This window comes from Crinia signifera, chromosome 2 (assembly GCF_055691185.1).
Source record: "Crinia signifera chromosome 2, ASM5569118v1, whole genome shotgun sequence".
Taxonomy (NCBI): domain Eukaryota; kingdom Metazoa; phylum Chordata; class Amphibia; order Anura; family Myobatrachidae; genus Crinia; species Crinia signifera.
In genome coordinates, this window is record NC_139218.1 from 376770093 (window position 1) to 376792658 (window position 22566).

Consider the following 22566-nt stretch of genomic DNA (forward strand, 5'->3'; position numbering starts at 1 on the left):
CTACGAACATCATTATTGTACACCGCCTGTATCTTTTTACCTTATGCTGCAGATTCTTGCCCCCTGAGGAGGGGTTATAAAGAGGAGCTGATAGAAACAGAGGATAATTAGTTTGGAGTCACGGATTGCACCTAATCAGCGAGCTTGTGCGGTAGGGTATATGTATTGTCATTAGGAACAAAGTGATGTCAGACTGGTAACCACTGCTGGCTGGTGGGAATATAATCAGCTGTGGTTTGTGTTTATAGAAGGATTGAGTTAAAGGTAGCGAGATGACAGCAAGTTATAATGACTGGAAGACATTCAGCCAATACAGTGCTGCTTGAGCGATCTGAGGAGAAATAATTATAAGGAATATAAACATTGGGATATTGTCCAGATGCACTGAGCTTCAAATGTGATAAAATTGAGAGTGATAAACAGCCAGCCAATCAGCTCCTACCTGCCATGTCACAGACTGTGTTTGAAAAATGTCAGGCAGGAGCTGATTGGTTGGTTGTTTATCACTCTCCATTTTATCACTTTTGAAGCTTAGTGCATCTGGTCCATTGTGAGTTATTGTTTTGAGCCTAATTGGATAATTAAACAGCATCGGTAAATTGGCCTCACATAGAGTACATCAGGATAAGGTCAATTAGACTATAGCTGGCCATACATCAGAAAGATCGATCTTAAGATCGATTGCGCTCATGATTGTGTACAATTTCCCTTGAAATCCCCGGCAGTCCTTGGTGGTTTTTGGACACACAATCTACACACAATCGATCATACAATCAATCATACAATCCATCTACTGCATGATTGTGTACACAAGATGTGCACACAATCTGCATACAATCCATCTTACAATCAGTCATACAATCCATCTACTGCATGATTGTGTACATAAGATGTGCACACAATCTGCATACAATCCATCTTACAATCAGTTGAGATTGTATGATTGGGTACAATATCTTTCTGATGTATGGCCACCTTTTGACTCACACGGTGCTTGTGTACAGCTTCATTATTTTCTGAGGTTCTAATAAGTCAGCGAGGCTTTGTTCTTTTTGTTAAATCGGTGTTACTATTTCACCCACATATCTAAATTAGAAGCTTCAATCACTCTAGGCGCCCTGAAAGAAAGCCTGTGCCTATCTGTTAAGGCCCCCATACACTAGCCGATTTTGGTCCGATTTAGGCCAGATCAGTCGGATCTGGGCGAAATCGGACCAAAATCGGCTACTTTTGATGTCCCCTCAGATCCGATGCGCGGTCCCGTGCGCATCGGATCTGCGTCGGGTGGTCGGACCTGCTGCACGTCCGACCACCCGACTTGGGACCTTTAGCTGGCGGTGAGTGCTGACCTGGGGGCGGTGTGGTCAGCAGCAGGGCTCATCAGGGGGACGCCGGAGCGGGGAGCGTGTCCTGACGCTGTAACTAGCCGGCGGCGCCTGTGTGTGATGATCTGGCCGGGCGGCGGGCGCTGTGATCATTCACATATATCATTCATTCAGCAGCGCTGCGGGACGGACGGGGCCGGGCAGTGGCGGATATTATATTTTTAAAACACCTGTCAAATGACTAGCCGTTCTCTGATTGGCTGAGAGCTCTCAGCCAACGGTCAGTCATTGGCTGAGAGCTCTCAGCCAATCAGAGAACGGCTAGTCATTTGACAGGTGTTTTAAAAATATAATATCCGCCACTGCCCGGCCCCGTCCGTCCCGCAGCGCTGCTGAATGAATGATATATGTGAATGATCACAGCGCCCGCCGCCCGGCCAGATCATCACACACAGGCGCTGCCGGCTAGTTACAGCGTCAGGACACGCTCCCCGCTCCGGCGTCCCCCTGATGAGCCCTGCTGCTGACCACACCGCCCCCAGGTCAGCACTCAGTACCCCCGCTGCCCGCCCCACTGCTGCCCCTGATCACCACCGGCCCCCATGCCCCTCACCGCCCGCTGCAGCTCCCCGTACATGTGATAAATCGCAAGCGATTTATCACATGTAAAATTTGGCTCATCAAGTGCCAAATTGTATTTGAGCCTCCCGGGGAGCTGCCGGGCGGCTCACAGGAGTATTGGGTCCGACTTGTCCTAAGGACAAGTCGGCCTAATGTATGGGGGCCTTTAGACTCTGTCTGACCTCGTATGACCAGGAAAACCATTATTATTTAGAGTTGCAGTCGATGTATGCAACTCTGTAACTGAGGAGTAGATGTATGAAGCAGTGATAAGGCAGGAGAAGTGAACCAGAGGAGAAGTGGCTCATGGCAACCAATCAGCTGCTCTGTATAATTTTATATTATGCAAATTACAGATGTTACTTCAGTGCTGATTGGTTGACATGGGCCACTTCTCCTCTGGCTCACTTCTCCTCCCCTATCGCTGCTTCATACATCTACCCCTCGATTCTTTGTAACATTTTTGTACTGAAGCATTGTACATGTAAATAAAGTATTCCTAATTAATTAATTGCTATAAGCATTTGATGTCCAACTTGATTGCATGGGAAGTTGAGTCAAAGTGGTAAAGAAAATAGGAGACAGGTGGCTCCTTGGTAATTATCACAGGCGGGAGCGGTACAAGAGTGTGTACTATCCATGTAATCAAAATACTGTGCTCTGGCCAAAGTCAGATCTCAGCCCCTGATCATGGATACTTATACCCCTTTCCCACCAGAAAAAAACATTTTATGGTGTGGGAAGGAGGCGGGGAGGAGGGGGGCAGGTGGCGGGATGGTGGCGGAGGTGGGCAGAAGGTGGAGAGTACTCACCTTGGGTTGCTGGTCCTCGGTGCAGACCAGGGGAGTACCCTTACCCCTTTCACACCAGCCAGGACCCCAGGTTGAACTCGGGAACAATGTTGCTCCGTAGCAGGGTTCAAATCCTGGGAAATTTTCCCGGGATTTTGGCCCGGGAACCTTATACACCAGCGCTAGTCGCAGGTTTTTTCCGGGCCCAACCCGGGAATTTAGGCTGCTGTGAAAGGGGTATTACTGAGATCATGGATACTTACTGAGTCCATGACAATGAGTATCCTCCGCAGAGAAAGGTCAATGAAATTCAATGGAGCTTATTCGGTTTCCTAGAGAAATGGCATCGATAGAGTAGAACGGGGGACCTAGGACTGAGCCTTGGGTGTGGTTCAACAAATTGACCATGTTATGGCCAACAGTCAATAGGTCATCACTAAAGGGTCCACATGCTGTAGGTTGCAAGATACATAAGGTCAAACGTTACAAAAGGTCAGCATACAGTATGAAAGGTTGATAGGTGCTAAAGATCGACAAGGTCAAAAGTTTGACTTTGGTTTTCACAGAAATGGTCATCATGATTTTTGGTCTAAGTCTTGCATATTTCACAGGCTCGTGTTGCTCCTCATGCTTGAGCAACATGGCTTACTCCATTCTACCCCACTTGCCACAGGTCACTATTCCCAACAGATGTTCACATGGATAGAAAATCAAACAAATGTTTGAAAAACATAAAACCATTTGTGCGCTGACCGGTGTCATGTTGACCTCTTGTACTTTTTGACCTTAAGCATGGTCAACCTTTCATCTGTCGACCTTTTGTACCGGTGGACTTTTTACCATATGGTTTCAACCTATTGACCAACACATTATCTATCACCGGGATACCCTGAGTCTTGTGATACTCTAACCGATAAAGAAAGAGAATGCTGAAAGAGAGCATTAGTAAGGAGTGAATACACACTTGCTGATGGTGGCAAAGGTGGGGGGGGGCAACACGTTTCGTACCAGGACTTCGTCAGGGGGTGTCCTGGTACGAAACGCATTGGGCGTGGCCTATGCGGTGGACATTGTGACGTCATCCTGGTGCATCGAGCGGAGAAGGACAGCAGTGACCGGTGTATTGCAGTGTGAGAGGCTGCTAAGACGGAAGATCCTTGAGTCGTGTCTGACATCCTCGTGTGATATCCCATCTGTTCTGGTTCCACCTGGGCTTGGCAAGCTGACTTATGTTAACCCCCATGTATGTGAGCATATATGATCAGTAAAAACTTTATTACATTTGGCTTATGGTGCGCTTCTCCTTTCTTTGTATATGAGTACACCGTTGGACCCTGGTAGAGTCCTGGAGTAAGCGGCACACTACGGGGGACGTGTAAAACCATCTCTATCACAGATGTTTTTGCGCAGTGGTATTTTGTCTGTATGGGCCTTATTTTGGTTCATTCTTTCTGACAAAATCCTTCTTAGATGGGCAAAACCATGTGCACTGCAGGTGGGCAGATGTAGCATGTGCAGAGAGAATTAGATTTGGATGGGGTTTTACTTCAAAGTGAGATCTATATTGCAGTGTAAAAATAAAGCAGTCAGTATTTTCCCTGCACAGAAACAAAATTACTCACCCAAATCTAATTCTCTCTGCACATGTTACATCTGCCCCCCTGCAGTGCACATGGTTTTGTCCATCTAAGAAGGATTTTGTCAGAAAGAATGAACCAAAATAAGGCCCTATGTGTGTGTATATATATACATACATATATATATATATATATATATATATATATATATATATATATATATATATGCAAGGGGGGGATGGTGGCACTCCAAGCAATCTTGGTATGGATGTTAAAGATGAATAACGCGGTGCCCGTCCACTATGCAGCGTTAAGCTGTGAATCTGCAAGGGGGGTGGGGGGCGGCGGCACTCGCAAATGATGAGACCACACCAAAGTAAGGTGACCAACGTTTCGAGGCGAGTTGCCTCTTTATCAAGGTGCTCAAAAATAACCAAACAATATGTGCAAACAAGCGTGACTTAAATACCTGTATCAGTCCTGTCGGGGCTCGCGGCGTAGCACAGCATCTCCGGCGTCTAACAGTGACGTCACTCAAGTTGCGTCCCAGCCGGGAGTCCCGAAGGAGGGATAGATTTTCTGCAAAGAAATAAACAAAATGCATGACAATATTGAATAGTGTGCGATGCGCACTGTGATAGGACCATATAAGCTATACATGGATAAAAACAGCAATATAAAGTGCTAAGTGCATATTATGTGACCGCTGCCAAAATGGCTGCTGATTTAAAGAGACAGTGCTACAACATCGAATAAGTGAAAAAAGGTTAAAAAAGTTAAAATCAGATTACATGTCAATCTAACACATCTATCAGTTGATATATATACATCTGTATAATGAATGTATCTCTGATGAACCAGTGGTACCCCCAACATTGGGAACTAGTGTCCACTGTCAACATGATTGACGCACCGAGGCGTGCCTGGAATGTTATAGGCAACAGAAAAGATAGTGATCCGTGGCACTTATCACTGATGTTATATAAAATGAGATAACCCCGCATGATCATTGAGACCCCTAGGGGTCAATGTATCCAACCGAAAGATCCATCGGCTTTCAAGTTGAAGAAGCCGCAGGGATCTGTCACCTCCTCTAGACAGGGGGGGCACATGATCAATAATGCGATATCGCAGGGTAGTTAAATTATGTCGGGCCTCTACAAAATGGCGTGCAACAGGTTGGTCGCTGTGACCTGAAGCAATGGCTTTTTTGATGGCTGATCGATGTACTGCAGCTCTTTCTTTAAACATTCGATCAGTTTTTCCCACGTAATGGAATCCACAGGGACAACAAATCAAGTAAATGACATATTTGGTACTGCACCCCAATCGATGGTTTATTTTAAACTTCCTACCCGTATGTGAGTGATGGAAGGAATCCCCTGGGATCATGAAGCTGCAGGTGGTGCAGCCGCAGCACCTGTAGCAACCTACTTTCGGTGTCCCTAAAAATGTGGGGTTATGGATCGGTGGAAATATAACATCATTTTTGACCAAATAGTCCTTTAAATTTTTGCCTCGTGTGTAGGAATTCATGATTTTTTTATCATGCAAGGCTGGCAGACATGGGCCCTTATTCTGGTTGGTGCGGTCGAGCCGCATATGCGGCTCCGACCGCACCAGACGAAACCCCGCCCACCCTACGGATCGCCACGGCCGTCCGTACACGGACGGCTGGCGATCCGCACGAAAATGGTGGAGGCGTACGCCTCCACCATGCTGGGAGCTGCCCCCTGCATTCGATGGTCGTCGACCATCGAAGGCAGGTCCGCACGCCGCGGCAGCTCCCGCAAGCTGAGACCACACGGACAATCGTCCGTGTGGTAGCTTGTATGGGGGCTGAAAGCTGACATCCGGCGACGTCAGCTTTCCGCCCCCATGAGTGGCGTCATGCCCTCATTAGCATGCGTACGCCCCGCGTTTGCATGGGAACGCCCATGAAACGCGGGGCGTACACATAGGGAAATGAGGGCATGATGCCTCTCACGCCCCTATACGCCCCCTTTGCGGCGGACGAAATACGTCTGCGGCGAAGGGGGCTGCACATGCGCAGATTGACCTCTGCGCATGTGCAGTGTCAAAACATCGGCGGTACGGCCGCACGCGGGCCGTACCGATCCGATTAGAATAAGGGCCTAGGATCTGATGTGACGATCGGCCAGTGAGAGTTGATGATTTTTTTGATTTTAGAACTAGCGGGATGGTATTTATTGACCCAGATGATTTTATCATCTATTTGTCTTTTAAGGGTCCTAGGGGCCAAGGCCTCATCACGGGTCATGGTCAGCACTCTGTTCTTTGTGGACTGTAACTCACTGGGAGAGTATCCCCTTTCCTCAAATTTTGTGCACATTTTGCTGAGTGTATCTTCCAAACTGGCTGGTTGACTACAGATGCGGCGAGCCCGCAGCATCTGTGAAAAGGGAAGTCCCTTTTTAAGGGGGATAGGATGGAAACTATTGGCCAGCAGTGTGTTATTTCTGTCTGTTAATTTTGAAAATAGGGCCGTGTGGATCTTGCCATCCTGGATGCGAATGTCAACATCCAGATATTGGACCGAATCTGAACTTAATGAGTAGGTAAACTTTACTGGAGATTCGGTGGCATTGTGGGCCAAAATATGGTTTTCCAGCTGATTGCGGCCCCCTGACCAGAAGACCAGGAGGTCGTCAATGTATCTCAGGTATATTATGAGATATTCATTGACTTGTGTGTTTTGAGTGAACAATTTTTGTTCCACTCCGAACATGTAAGAATTGGCGAGCGATGGGGCCACTGAGGACCCCATCGCGCACCCCCTTAGCTGCAGGAAGAACTTCCCGTTAAAACGGAAATAATTCCTCTTCAGGGTTAATTCTAATAGTTGCATGAAAAAAGGTATTGATGGACCCCTATACAGATCGCTGTTAGAAATGAGCTGTTCCACCGCATCCAAGCCTGCCTGATGTGGAATCACAGTGTACAGGCTGGATACGTCTATAGTGGCCATAACAACATCCGAGGGGAGTTCTGTGACCGACAACAATTTATGCAACAACATGTTGGTGTCTTTCAAATAAGCACTGTCGTTTTGAACACAAGGCTGGAATAAATACAGACTGGCACTCCGGGGTCTTTCAAACAAGCGTGTTGTCACAGCAATGAAATCAACGTTTCGGGGGTGGTCCCCCTTTGTCAAAGTGTACAGGTGAGGTGATGATGGATTGACAAAGGGGGACCACCCCCGAAACGTTGGTTTCATTGATGTGACAACACGTTTGTATGAAAGACCCCGGAGTGCCAGTCTGTATTTATTCCTTACCAACACCCCTTCGGTGGGGCACCGGGACAGCTGAGACTTAGTGGAGAGTGCCGGGCCGCAACAAATCCTATATATATATATATATATATATATATATATATATATATATATATATATATATATATATATATATATATATATATAAGCATAGGCGGCACTTGGGCGTCTTGGAGAAGAAAAAGACCACACACAGGTTCAAGATCTTTCGAGATTTAATCTCGTCATCAGGATTAAATCTCGAAAGATCTTGAACCTGTGTGTGGTCTTTTTCTTCTCCAAGACGCCCAAGTGCCGCCTATGCTCTTCTATATACATGCCAGCCTGGAAACAGCCTGTTGCTGAGGAAGGCACGGGGTGCTATTGCTGTCTATTAAGCAGTGGAGTGCCGGCTTTCTCTTCTGAATATATATATATATATATATATATATATATATATATATATATATATATATATATACATACCTCCCAACTGTCACGATTCCGCCGGGACAGTCCCGATTTTCGGGTCCTGTCCCGACGTCCCACCCGCGGCAGGCATTGTCCCGCTGCGGGGGGTGGCATACCATTAGGTCGACATGTTCATTAGGTCGACATGTCATTAGGTCAACATGTCATTACGTCGACATGCCATTAGGTTGACAGTGTCTAGGTCGACAGTCAAAAGGTTGACATGGTTTTTTTACTGTTTTTTGAGCCGACATGTGCCGACAGGTGGTATTTCATGCCCTACCATCCACTACGGCGTGGAGTTAGATTATAATAGTGTGCCGAGCGCAGCAGGAGAGAGCAGTAGTATATGTACCTGGGTTATACTGGGAGAGAGCAGTAGTATATGTACCTGGGTTACACCAGGAGAGAGCAGTAGTATATGTGCCATGGTTACATCAGGAGAGAGTAGTAGTATATGTGCCATGGTTACATCAGGAGAGAGCAGTAGTATATGTGCCTTGGTTACATCGGGAGAGAGCAGTAGTATATGTGCCTGGGTTACATCGGGAGAGAGCAGTAGTATATGTGCCTTGGTTACACTGGGAGAGAGTAGTAGTATATGTGCCATGGTTACATCGGGAGAGAGCAGTAGTATATGTGCCTTGGTTACATCAGGAGAGAGTAGTAGTATATGTGCCATGGTTACATCAGGAGAGAGCAGTAGTATATGTGCCTTGGTTACATCAGGAGAGAGTAGTAGTATATGTGCCTTGGTTACATCAGGTGAGAGCAGTAGTATATGTGCCTGGGTTACATCAGGAGAGAGTAGTAGTATATGTGCCTTGGTTATACTGGGAGAGAGCAGTAGTATATGTACCTGGGTTACACCAGGAGAGAAGTAGTATATGTGCCATGGTTACATCAGGAGAGAGTAGTAGTATATGTGCCATGGTTACATCAGGAGAGAGCAGTAGTATATGTGCCTGGGTTACATCAGGAGAGAGTAGTAGTATATGTGCCTTGGTTACACTGGGAGACATCATTAGTATACTGTGTGTGGGTTACATCGGGAGAGAACAGTAAAATATGTGCCTGGGTTACACCAGGAGAGAGCAGTAGTATAGGAGATAAAGTGGAAGGCGTTAATGCACTAGCCAATCAACTCCTAACTGTCATTTTTCAAACATAGCTAAGTGGCTGTTGCATTATCACCTTCTACTTTATCTCCATTTTATCTCTTCGCCGGGCTTAATACAGCTGCCCCAATGATTGAAAATGGCAGTTGGGAGTTGACAGGCTGGCACTTTCTCTCTCTCCAAGTTATCGCTCTCCTAGGCAGTTCTGTACTTACAGTATATGTGATACACAGAATCAATTTACTGGTCCATCACAGGTGCATGTGAGGGAGAGATTTCTCTTCTGTGATGCAATAATGCTCTTCTGCCCTGGCCCCAGAGTAATCAGGACACACAGGAAACCATCTACTGAAAACTGCTCCTGGCACAAGACCCCCTAAACTCAGGCAAAAATGGTAAGAAACCCCCTAAATTTCTATCTCAGTCTTACTCAGGACTTAATAATAATAATTTGTAAAAAAAAAGACACTTAAAAGAGAAATTTTAAAAACAATTGTATAACCACAGGGGTTCTTATGTAACGTAAGACGCCAGCATTTTGGTCAGACAGGTGTGCCACCTGTTTCGCTGCGGACTTGAAGGTGAAGTCACCCGACTGTCACTTGGAAGCCCATGAATTACCAATTGTTGTGTCCAAATTCCGCAGTATGATTTCTAGTGGTTGGGAGGGCATTGTGAAACTAATGGTGTGTACACACTGTGAGATTCCTTTGCTATTTGACGTAATATTCATAGAAATAACAAATAAAAAAGTTTACTTGCGCTGTGCAAAACCCTATAATTGTTAATTACTGATATCCTGCAATGTTTTTACAAAAGGATTAGCTAAAGGTGGCCATACATCTACAGATTGATTGTCAGATTGGGCTGGTTGGAACAAAATCCTGGTAATGGATGATTGGCAGCTTTCCAGCAATTCAAAGAAAATGGTCAACTGTCATTTGCTCTCATCCATTACCAGGATTCTGTTCCAACCAGCCAGATCTGACAATCGATCTGTAGATGTATGGCCAACTTAAGTCCTTAAATTATAAAGATAAACAGACAGACATACAAAAACTGCGCTGGAGAATAACCGTCATCTAATTAGTATTTATTACATAATATAAACCACTGGCCAGTGATATTAAAAAAACAACAATAGACAATAAATAAATCAAATAACAAACATGTTGACAGGTGAAACCATAATTAGTAGTTATTACTTTGATTAGCAGGTTTAATACTTTTATAATGCCTGGAGGGAGATGTTATTTGATTGATTGATTTATTGTCTATTGTTGATTTTTTAAATAACAATGGGCAGTGGTTTATATTATATAAGAAATACCAGTGTCGGACTGGGGCATTTAGGGCCCACCAGGGAAATATAGCCGCAGGGGCCCACTGAAGGGGTGTGGTCAGCCATTGGTAGGTGTGGTCATCAATGTGAGCAGTGGCGTCACTAGGGTTGGTGTCACCCGGTGTAGGAATTCGCAGTGTCACACACACAGGGCCTTATTCTAGTTCACTCTTTATGACAAAATCCTTCTTATATGGACAAAACCATGTGCACTGCAGGTGGGGCAGATGTGTGCAGAGAGAATTAGATTTGGGCTGGGTTTTACTTCAAAGTGAGATCTATATTGCAGTGTAAAAATAAAGCAGTCAGTATTTACCCTGCACAGAAACAATATAACTCAAACAAATCTAAATTTCTCTGCACATGTTACATCTGCCCCACCTGCAGTGCACATGGTTTTGTCCATCTAAGAAGGATTTTGTCTAGTGAACTAGAATAAGGCCCAAACACACACACCCTCACTAATCATCCAGAAGACGTTAAGCTTGTGCGCGCCGGAGGCGCGCCGAAAATTTAGGAGTGTGGTCTATCATAAGGGGGCGTGGCCTGTACCATGATTGTATTACGTACCTGCAGATTGCACATTTTAGCAAACTTTGTAATACCCATTACACATAAAGCCACATGCCATTATGCTGCACACCGTGATGCCAGTTACACATTACGCCCAACACCGCAATGCTAATTACTCAATACACCTTCACACTGTGATGCTAATTACACATTATGTCACACACCTTGATGCCCATTACACCCACACTGTGATGGCAATTACCCAATGCTCCCCACACCGTAATGCCCATTACGCCCCATACCATGATGCCCATGACACTGCACAATGATGTCCCCAGTGCCAGATATCCCCCCACAGTGCCAGAGACACATATGCCCCCACAGTGCCAGAGACACATATGCCCCCACAGTGCCAGATACACATATGCCCCCACAATGCCAGATATGCCCCCACAGTGCCAGATACACATATGCCCCCACAGTGCCAGATATCCCCCCACAGTGCCAGATACACATATGCCCCCACAGTGCCAGAGACACATATGCCCCCACAGTGCCAGAGACACATATGCCCTCACAGTGCCAGATATGCCCCCACAGTGCCAGATATCCCCCCACAGTGCCAGATACACATATGCCCCCACAGTGCCAGAGACACATATGCCCCCACAGTGCCAGAGACACATATGCCCCCACAGTGCCAGAGACACATATGCCCCCACAGTGCCAGATATGCCCCCATAGTGCCAGAGACACATATACCCCCACAATGCCAGATAATCCCCCACAGTGCCAGATATCCCCCCACAGTGCCAGATACACATATGCCCCCACAGTGCCAGAGACACATATGCCCCCACAGTGCCAGAGACACATATGCCCCCACAGTGCCAGATACACATATGCCCCACAGTGCCAGAGACACATATGCCCCCACAGTGCCAGATATGCCCCCATAGTGCCAGAGACACATATACCCCCACAATGCCAGATAATCCCCCACAGTGCCAGAGACACATATGTCCCACAGTGCCAGATATTCCGATCAGCAACTCACCATTGCAGGAAGTGGGGGGAAGAGAAACTGATGTTCACTGGTCCTGGACGGTGCGGGCGTACAGCACTGATGGCGCCATTAACATGAGGGGAGCCGCTCTTCCTTGAAAAAGCTGTCCCCTAGAGACAGTGAAACGCGTTGGAAGCTGCTCCCTCTCAAGGCCCCCAATTGCCATCGTCACACTGTTGCTCATCAGGATCCAACCAGCCGTCTTCACCTCCACATTTGGAGCCTTTGCTTGTTCAGGACATTCCCACCTGCTTTCCACACCATCGTGATTCCCACATAGGAGAGACACACCATCTACCCTTTTCCCTTCAAATGGAGAACACAGCTTGAAACAGCAGTCCTTCACGGATACAAGTCTCCCAAGGGACACTCAGCAGTAAATATACCAACCTCCTATTGTGGTTTTTGAATCCAGTGGACAGCCATTTATACCCCCAGTTCAAAGAACTGCATCATTCCCTTTGGGACTTTTCTATCCAGACGGCATTAATAGGAACGGATCCCATTATATAGTGGCACATACAGTGGGCTCTTGAGAGAGTTTTACATTTCCTATTTTATTATTCATATGTTTATGTACATGTTAAAAATTTTTTTATTCTATGCATATTAAATGTTTTTTACATTGATTACAACTCATTGGTAAAGCGCTACTTCTTTTCTCTTTTATATTTCTCTTTTTTAAGGGACCCACTCAGTCCCTTTAAGTAGCAGCTTTCTTTTTGACATACACCCATTGACAGCGCCCTCGGACTACCTTAGGGCAGTCCCTTTCTTGTTATGTCAGGGAGACTCCTGCAGAATGCAGGAGGGGAGGTAACTAAGATGTAACAGTGTAATGTGGGCTAGGTGACATGAGGGAGATTGCTAGACTAATGAGGGAGAGAGGGAGATTGCTGCTATGTCAGGGAGTCTCCTGCAGAATGCAGGAGGGGAGGCAACTATGCATATGATGTATATGTGATCCAGATTCGATTTTGACTATATAGTCAAAATTTAATTTCATATTGTAACGTGTGTACACAGCATTACAGTTCCACAACTGAAGAGCTGCACATTGCCTAAATCAGGGGCCTTGCTTGTTGGAGCTTCCACTTTCTGGAATGCATCATCATTGCAAAATACATCCCGCCAAGCTTCGCAACGAAACTAATGTCACATCTCTTATATATTTAGCTACATGTGTCAATCATTCTGGGAGTGTGTCTATAACGCTGGGCGGAGTCAAGGCTCAATCAGAGCCCAGAATGACAGACAGGACTCCATGCGGCAGCTTCCTACAAACTAGCCTGCAGTGGCCGGGGATTCATTTGCACCCCACTTCCTGCAGGCAGATAAACTACTATGCGGAGGTTGCTCCTACCCTATCTGCAGCTGGGGACACTTACAATCAGAGTCCCGCTGCGACTCCCCGCCCAGACCCGACCCCGCCTCCCCCCTCCTTCCCTGTCCTCATCATGCTGCCGGGGAACTTACTATGACTTTTGAATGCATAGCTGCCAGAGCTGCCCCGTCCCTACAATCCCCTATGCTCAGAAAGCCCCCCCCCCCACCCTCTCTCCCACCACCGCTAAACAGCTTACCCGGGTACAGATGGGGCATTCGCGCAGGAAGCGGATCTTTTGGACGGATCCGATAAACGAGTGAGTGAGCCGCTGCTCCCAAACAGGTGATCCGTCATTCTTTCAGTTTCGTTTTCCATTACAATGCATTTGCCTGAGCTCAGCACTGCCACCTGTGGCAGCTGAGATGTACTAACTCTGGAGACTGAGTACAGTGCTGCGACTGCAAGTGAAAGAAACAATCACAAGGCTGCTGCTACTAGGGATGGCCATCGGTGCAGACGCCATTGATGGTTGCCATCGATGGCGATTCTGCACCCAGCTATGGATTAGTGTTTTACTTGGTCATGTATGTTCTTATTTGTTCAGCTCACTTTAAAAAAAAAAAAAAAACTGTTGCTTTTACCGTTCACGCCAATAAAAGATTGTTAAACAAATTATACTTCGTCTTCGCACAGATTGATCACTTGATCCCAGCTCTTTTTAGTGACCCATTCTGCCCATCTCTATTCCCGGCCATGTATATCACTAAACAAGTCCCCGCCCAAAACCAACCGTCCCTGTCATCGTCCACCCTGCTGCCGCTTAAAAGCTGACCCGGCCAGGTATGTGTGTGTGTGTGTCCGAAACAAGTCCCCACCTAGACCCGACTGTCCCAGTCACCCCCCACCCTGCTCCCGTATCCCACCGCCGCTAAACACCTACCCCACCCAGGTATATCACTTAGCAAGTCCCCGCCCAGAACCCCCCGTCCCTGTCACCACCCACCCCACACCCCTCTCCCACCACCACTAAACAACTGTGTCCGGAGAAAGTCCCCGCACAAACCCAGCTGTCCCAGTCACGCACCACCCGCTCCCATCTCCCACCACCACTAAACACCCACAACTCCAACACCACCAGTATTTCCCCACCCACCCCTCCTGCACAAACCATATTTCACGCAATAACCGCTTTCCCCGGTTAAGGGGGCGGAGCCCCTTAAAATGGTGTGAAGAGCGCCCGTAGGGTGCGATGAATCACCTAGTGTAGTCATATATGCAATTAGTATTGCAAAGGACAGTTGTATGGAAAAGAGACGCCCTTTGCGAAGCTGCCAACGCCGCGTGAGAGGGTCTCCGCGGGTCTCCCTCACCTCCTACGCCGGAGCCGCCTGTGACTGACAGCTGCAGTGACTCTTAGGCTCCTCCTTCCTGCATCCTGAAGGTAAAGTCGCTGTTAATAGGGAGAAGAGGTCACTGGACCCGGGGAGCACACCAGGAGGCTGCCTGGACAGGAAGTGTGTGGGGGGGGGGGAGGAGGAGGAGCGTACGGTGTGGGGGGCGGTATGTGGCAGGATGCGGAATGTGGGTTTTTACATTCTCTCTCTGCGCAAGTTACATCTGCCCCACCTGCAGTGCACATGGTTTTGTCCATTAAAGAGTGAATTTTTCCTTGTGAGTGAACCAGAATAATCCCCTAAGTTTGCTGAGTAACCAGTAGTGTCATATCCCATGGATTCCAACAGTCAATGAGAACCTACCCAGGGATTCTGTTTAGAAGGATGCTGTATATGTATTCTATTAGATTCGGGATGATGGTTGTTCAAATTTATCCCAACAAATGAATTTATCCTTAACGGTCAAATTCTCAGATATTTTCTCAGCGTTGGTCAGTTACGGTTCCCATGAGCTTAGCAGGTGCACTGTATAATGTACTTGATTGCACATGGAATGCAATGGCAGGCTGTTATCTATGTGTTCCCAGGGACAGGAGATTATTTTAGAACTCAGAAGTTCTTTGCGTATTAATAATCATAATTTATGCAATACTGCCCTGTGCTGCTAATACAAAATTGGGCTTATAGGGTGTATGTGATTTTAATATTCATTCTGGCAACACGCCACACACGTTATGAACATAGTTACATACTGTAGTTACATAGTAGATAAGGCTGAATAAAGACTTGCTTCCATCGAGTTCAACCTAGGTTTTAATAGCTTATCCCTTGTTAGAGACAGATTATGTTACTTATTTGTACCCTTGGATGTTTTTAACCAATAAATGTTTGTCCAACCTTATTTTAAACATATTTATTGTGTCTGCCGACACCACCTCTCCAGGAAGAGAGTTCTACAGTTTGACTGCTCTGACCACAAAGAAATGTTAGTACTTGTTTCCTAGAACGGCGCCCACGATTTCCATCGTATGAGCTCCTAAAAATCTCATTGCATCGCATCACATTGCATCCCCCTGGAATATTGCGGCATGCGATGCAATACGATGCAATTTGATTTTTAATTGTACAAGCACCCATGGCATGAGATGTGATGGGTGCTTACAATGAGATGTAACCCCCAGTATCCACACCATCCCGAAGCGTGGCAAGCGCAGCGAGGGGCGGCGGTATGCGTCCTCCGACCTTTTCATACCCCCACTATCCACGTCGGCGTGGAGTTGATTTTAGATAGTGTGGCGAGTGCAGCGAGCCACCGAGCCTGAAGCGTGGTGAGCGTAGCGCGCCCCGCGAGGGGACGCGGAATACGAGCCTGAAGCGTGGCGAGCGGACACGGATTACTTTACATGTATTCCGCGTCCCCTCGCAGGGCTCGCTGCGCTCGCCACGCTTCGGGATGGTTTGGATACTGGGGGTTACATCTCATTGTAAGCACCCATCACATCTCATGGCATGGGTGCTTGTACAATTAAAAATCGCATCATATCCCATTTGCTGGCATGCGATGCTATGTGATATTTAATTGTACAAGCATCGCATCGCATTGCACGCATCGCACACCACTAAATAAGGTACACGCATGCAATGGGCGCCGTACTAGGAAACAAGTACAGAAATTTGTTCTTTTGAGGGAACGAAAGTGATAGATTGCTCGTATGGCTTCAGAACATTGCACCTTTGTCCCCCCAACCAGAGGGAGTGTATCGCGGTTCATATCGGACAGGCCGGCATACAGATTGGCAGTGCATGCTGGGAGCTGTTCTGTCTGGAGCACGGCATCCTGCCCGACGGCACCATGCAGGATAAGATGAATCTAGGCAGCTCAGATGATTCCTATGGCACATTCTTCAGCGAGACTGGCACTGGAAAACACGTGCCACACGCAGTCATGGTGGATCTGGAGCCATCAGTAGTAGGTGAGTGACTGCATGCAGTCAAACAAGAATATGAGTGCAGTACCTGGCCATTACCTGCAGGTGGCACTGGTCATTCTGTTGTCATCCTTTGAAGCATAGAAGTGTCTGGGCCAGATGCACTATGCTTCCAAATTGATGAGCTAGAGAGTGATAGACAACCAGCCAATCAGCTCCTGCCCCACATTTTTCAAACACAGTCTGTGACATGGCAGGTAGGAGCTGATTGGCTGGCTGCTTATCACTCTTCATTTGATCACTTTTGAAGCTTAGTGCATTTTGCCCTATATGTGAAGACCAGTGCCGAATTAAGCCATGGTGGGGTGTGACACTTAAAACAGGGGGACTCACCCCTACTTGTCATCTTGCCCTTCCCCACTATGGGACTGAATGGTGTAAATGCAGCAGTGTGCTCCAGGTGAGGAGTGTGTATATTAGATTGTGTATATTAAATTGAAACCAGTGGTGTATAGTATATCTTGTCACATGCAAGAATTGCAGGAGTCTCTGCACTTACACACTGGGACAGGACTCAGGAGGAATCGCTGTGTGTCTACTTGTCATACACTACCAGAATGGCCGGTAGGCTCCTGAAAATTGGGCCTAAGTGTGCACCATGTGAAGTGTCCCCTGAGCCCAACTCCCCTTTAATCTAGTTATGGTGCACAGTAACTAATGAGCGGTTTAGCCCATTGAGTCTTACTGGTCTCTCTCGTTTTCTTATTGCAGAAAGTTGGATCAATGCCTACACAACTATATCCATACCAGATTGTTTTTTTTATGTGCAGTGGTTCCCATGCTCTTGCAGATGTTTTTAGCATAATGGGGTGTAGAGAGTTCTAGAAATCATTGTGATGTCAAGGCTGGTTAACCAATTTCGCTCTCTGCTCCGTTCTCAGATGAGGTCCGGTCTGGAGCATATGGCCAACTCTTTCACCCGGAGCAGCTCATCACAGGGAAAGAAGATGCGGCCAATAACTACGCTCGCGGCCACTACACCATTGGCAGGCAACACATTGACATTGTGCAGGATCGTATCCGGAAACAGGCGAGCATCGTGCTACTGTATTTAATACGGTAAAGGGAAGTAATGCTGGCGTCACTGGTCTCAAAATGTCTTTTTTTCATATTTCAGACGGAAGCCTGCTCAGGTCTGCAGGGATTCCTCATCTTCCATAGCTTTGGAGGTGGCACGGGCTCTGGTTTTACCTCGCTACTTATGGAGCGCCTTTCTGTGGAATACGGGAAGAAATCTAAGCTGGAATTTGCCGTATATCCCGCACCCCAGTTCTCAACCACAATGGTGGACCCATACAACTCCGTCCTGACCACCCACACCACGCTGGAGCACTCAGACTGCACCTTCATGGTTGACAATGAGGCCATTTCCAACATCTGCAGAAGGAACCTAGACATTGAATACCCTTTTTACAATGACCTTAACCGAATCATAGGTCAAGCGGTGTCTTCCATAACGGCTTCGCTGCGCTTTGATGGGGCTCTCAATGTGGACATGACAGATTTCCAGACAAACCTGGTCCCATACCCACGTATCCATTTCCCTCTGGTCAGTTATGCACCCATCATTTCATCCCAGAAGGTGTACCACGAGCAATTGTCAGTGACTGAGATTACCAACTCTTGCTTCGACCGCTCTAACCAGATGTTGAAGTGTGACCCGCGTCATGGAAAATACATGGCCTGTTGTTTGCTCTACCGTGGTGACGTGGTCCCCAAAGAGGTCAACGTGGCAATTGGCACCATCAAAACCAAGAGAATGATACAATTTGTGGATTGGTGTCCCACAGGATTTAAGGTGAGAAGCTAAAACTTACCTTCATGGCATGTTCTATGAGTTGATGATTCATTGATGCGTCTTTAAATTCAATGGTTCCTAATAAAGGTATAAGTCCAGAAAATAGGTGTCCACTCCTACCAAGTGGCCTAGCTATCTATTAGAGCAGCGGTTCTCAAACTGTGGGTCCTGACCCCAAAGTGGGTCCCGACCTTCTCAGTATGGGGTCGCGACTCCATGTTGCTGACCATCAGGCTGATGACTTCTCTAATCTCAGTCAGTGATTCAAGGAGTCTGAAAAATCTGTTGAATTGTCTGTTATTTTACATACCTCCCATCACTCTGTGCCTCCACAATGCTGCCATGCATGTGCTGTCTGCTGACTACACATGTGATGTGATGGGTTATGGTATATTAGACTCCTCCCATCTTTCCGTGCCTCCACAATGCTGCCATGCATGTGCTGTCTGCTGACTACACATGTGATGTGATGGGTTATGGTATATCAGACTCCTCCCATCACTCTGTGCCTCCACAATGCTGCCATGTATGTGCTGTATGCTGACTACACATGTGATGTGATGGGTTATGGTATATCAGACTCCTCCCATCACTCTGTGCCTCCACAATGCTGCCATGTATGTGCTGTCTGCTGAATACACATGTGATGGGTTATGGTATATTAGACTCCTCCCATCACTCCGTGCCTCCACAATGCTGCCATGCATGTGCTGTCTGCTGACTACACATGTGATGCGATGGGTTATGGTATATCAGACTCCTCCTATCACTCCGTGCCTCCACAATGCTGCCATGTATGTGCTGTCTGCTGACTACACATGTGATGTGATGGGTTATGGTATATTAGACTCCTCCCATCACTCTGTGCCTCCACAATGCTGACATGCATGTGCTGTCTGCTGACTACACATGTGATGTGATGGGTTATGGTATATCAGACTCCTCCCATCACTCTGTGCCTCCACAATGCTGCCATGTATGTGCTGTCTGCTGACTACACATGTGATGTGATGGGTTATGGTATATCAGACTCCTCCCATAACTCTGTGCCTCCACAATGCTGCCATGTATGTGCTGTCTGCTGACTACACATGTGATGTGATGGGTTATGGTATATCAGACTCCTCCCATCACTCTGTGCCTCCACAATGCTCTAAATAACATTAGTTGTTTGTTATTTTAAATTGGAGCACAGCCCATTATTCATCTCCTGATATACTCTGTGCTGCAGAGGAACCCTGCTACTGCCACTATATAACTCTCAGTGTGTGGGATGGGCTATCTCCACTCCCCTCCTCACATCATGTCACTGTCCCTGTCACATGCAGTCCTGTCATCACCAACATAGCATGTATGTCCTGATATATTCTGTGCTGCTGCCCTACCCCACCTCTAGGGGTGCTAGGGGTACAGTACCCCAACAGTATTTGTTCACAGATTGTATTTGATATATGTACCAAGTTTGGTGTAAATTGCTACAGCCATTCTACAGTTATGCTGTCTGCTGAAATACTCAGTGCTGCTGGCTTGGTGCTAGGGGTGTGTTACCCCCACATTGTTTGCTCCCAGATTGTAAGTCATATGTGTACCAAGTTTGGTGTAAATTGCTGCAGTCATTCCGGAGTTATGCTGGAACATACATTTGAGCTTACAGCATAAATTGTGTTTTTTAATTAATTAAAAATTACCAGTAATTCATTGTTTTAATACGCTCGCATGTAAAATTTCACGACCGTTGCTTGTAAACTGTGGATTTGTATAGAAAGGCAGAAAGACAAATTTTCGCTTTTATATAGTAGATATTGTTAACCATGTGACAGTAAGCAAAATAAATAGCTTATTAACATTGGACTGAACTTCAATTGCCCGTTCAATCATTGACACTGTGGCCCCTATTCTGGTTTACTCGCAAAGGCAAATTCCTTCTTAAATGGACAAAACCATGTGCACTGCAGGTGGGGCAGATGTAATTTGTGCAGAGAGAATTAGATTTGGGTGGGGTTTTACTTTAAAGTGAGATCTATATTGCAGTGTAAAAATAAAGTATTTATTTTCCCTGCACAGAAACAAATACAGTAACTCGCCCAAATCTAATTCTCTCTGCACAAGTTACATCTGCCCCACCTGCAGTGCACATGGTTTTGTCCATTTGAGAAGGAATTTGCTTTTGCAAGTGAACAAGAATGAGGGCCAGCACGTTCCATAGTATAGGATAATATATCACACCGACTGACGTATTTATTATTTCCTCTCCCAGGTTGGCATTAATTACCAGCCTCCCACCATGGTGCCTGGGGATAACCTAGCCAAAGTTCAGCGAGCAGTATGCATGCTCAGTAACACCACTGCCATAGCTGAGGCCTGGGCGCGACTTGACCACAAGTTTGACCTGATGTACGCCAAGCGAGCATTCGTGCACTGGTACTTGGGTGAAGGCATGGAGCAAGAAGAGTTTGCAGAAGCCCGCGAGAACCTCGCCGCCCTGGAGAAAGATTATGAGGAGGTCGGAATAGATACCTATGAAGAAGAGGTGTAAATCCAGGCGACTCCAAGGTGGTCTCTCGAGTTATTGAGTTCATCTACAATAAAACTTACGCAAACTATCTTTATGGACTGAATGTTTTGTAATGGAATGGTTTAAAAACCCCAAATCCTGACTTTTTCTGGTCTGAATATCAATAGTTCCAGGATTGAGACTCCTACAGTAGATTTACTATAACTTTTTTGGGGGGGATTGTGGTTATGGCTCCCAGATTTGACTACGTCTCAGTACTCAGGTCCATCCCCACGGATTACAGTCCAATATGTTGGGGAATCTTTATTCGTCAATAGTATCTAAAACAGGATTGATGGATCAGAATTGGTGAGTTTTAACGTGCTGGATTTTCCCATTCCCCAGGGAAAATGCCAATCATCGGAGTCTGCAGATCGGCAAATCAGATTGCCATAAGGTGGACCGGGTCAGAATCAGCTGACATGTATGTTCCGCTTAAGTCATAGCAGAGTACTGTACAGTAAGGATGGTGTGCTGTGCCACGTGTATGTGATTGCCTCCAGGCTCTCCACTCGAAATCAGTCCAGGACCCTGGCAGCAGCTAAGCTGCACCTCCTGTAGGGTCACTCCTCTCGGCCTCAAAGCTGATATAGCCCTCAAGCTGGCCCTGTACATCTCTGTTTATCTTCTGTCCTTTATCTTAACCTCCTCACCACTGCCTTCCTACCAGCAGGTGGCACTGGAGGCAGGTTCAGGGTTCCAGACACCTTCTTGGACCCAGCAGGCCACAAGGGGACCCATAAAGATATCCTAGCCACCCAAAACATTCCAAGGAGCATTGGTCAACTACTGCATGATGTCATGACACCAAATGGACCTGGCCACACTCCCAAAGTCTTTTTGATGTTCGATGATAGGATAAGAAATGTTTGGACACACGAATTTGCATAAAGGTTGACATGAGGAAGGTCGACTGGTCATAAGGTCTATTTTATTCTCCCACCACGCCCTAGTGGATGGTAGGGCATGAAATACCGCCTGTCGGCACATGTCGGCTCAAAAAACAGTGAAAAACCCATGTCGACCTTATGACCAGTCGACCTTCCTCATGTCGACCTTTATGCAAATTCGACCTTAAGTCATGTCGACCTTGGCCCATGTCGACCTTAAGTCAGGTCGACCTTCCTGCCAGTCGACCTAGTGGGGTCGACCTAATGACTGTAGACCTAAGTTCATTCTAATAGATGACCGCTTCCCGTATACGGGCAGTTGGTTTGCATGTGACACGGGTATTAAGCCTTCTTCCAAAAGACCTAGAGCCTTATTCACATTTGTACGCAATGCTGATGTTCACGCAGCTGAGTATTTTTTTGTAGACTGTGTGCGCGGCAAGGTACTCTATCGATGCCGCCTGCAGTCAGCAGCTACAATATATATAGTGCTACAGATTGTTTGCGCAAGGAG

General features: G+C 46.7%; 1 protein-coding gene across 2 annotated transcripts; it reads left to right on the forward strand.

Annotated features, from left to right (window-relative positions):
- The first annotated feature begins 27 nt into the window (after positions 1 to 27).
- Positions 28 to 21211, forward strand: LOC146058101 (tubulin alpha chain-like). 2 transcript variants are annotated; one of them, XM_083170094.1, is made up of 5 exons: positions 28 to 151; positions 16573 to 16795; positions 17692 to 17840; positions 17928 to 18608; positions 20866 to 21211. In XM_083170094.1, exons 2-5 carry the CDS (start codon positions 16675 to 16677, stop codon positions 21142 to 21144), a joined length of 1230 nt encoding a protein of 409 aa, XP_083026220.1. In that variant the 5' UTR covers positions 28 to 151; positions 16573 to 16674; the 3' UTR covers positions 21145 to 21211. The 2 variants fall into 2 exon arrangements, with proteins under 2 accessions (XP_083026220.1, XP_083026219.1); XM_083170093.1 differs by lacking the exon at positions 28 to 151 and adding an exon at positions 9437 to 9575.
- Positions 21212 to 22566: the final 1355 nt, after the last annotated feature.

Excerpts from the sequence above, each read along its gene's own strand:
- LOC146058101 (XM_083170093.1), top strand. Across the intron at positions 16,796-17,691 it reads TCTGGAGCCATCAGTAGTAG|ATGAGGTCCGGTCTGGAGCA; the intron begins GTGAGTGACTGC and ends CTCCGTTCTCAG. Across the intron at positions 18,609-20,865 it reads GGTGTCCCACAGGATTTAAG|GTTGGCATTAATTACCAGCC; the intron begins GTGAGAAGCTAA and ends TTCCTCTCCCAG.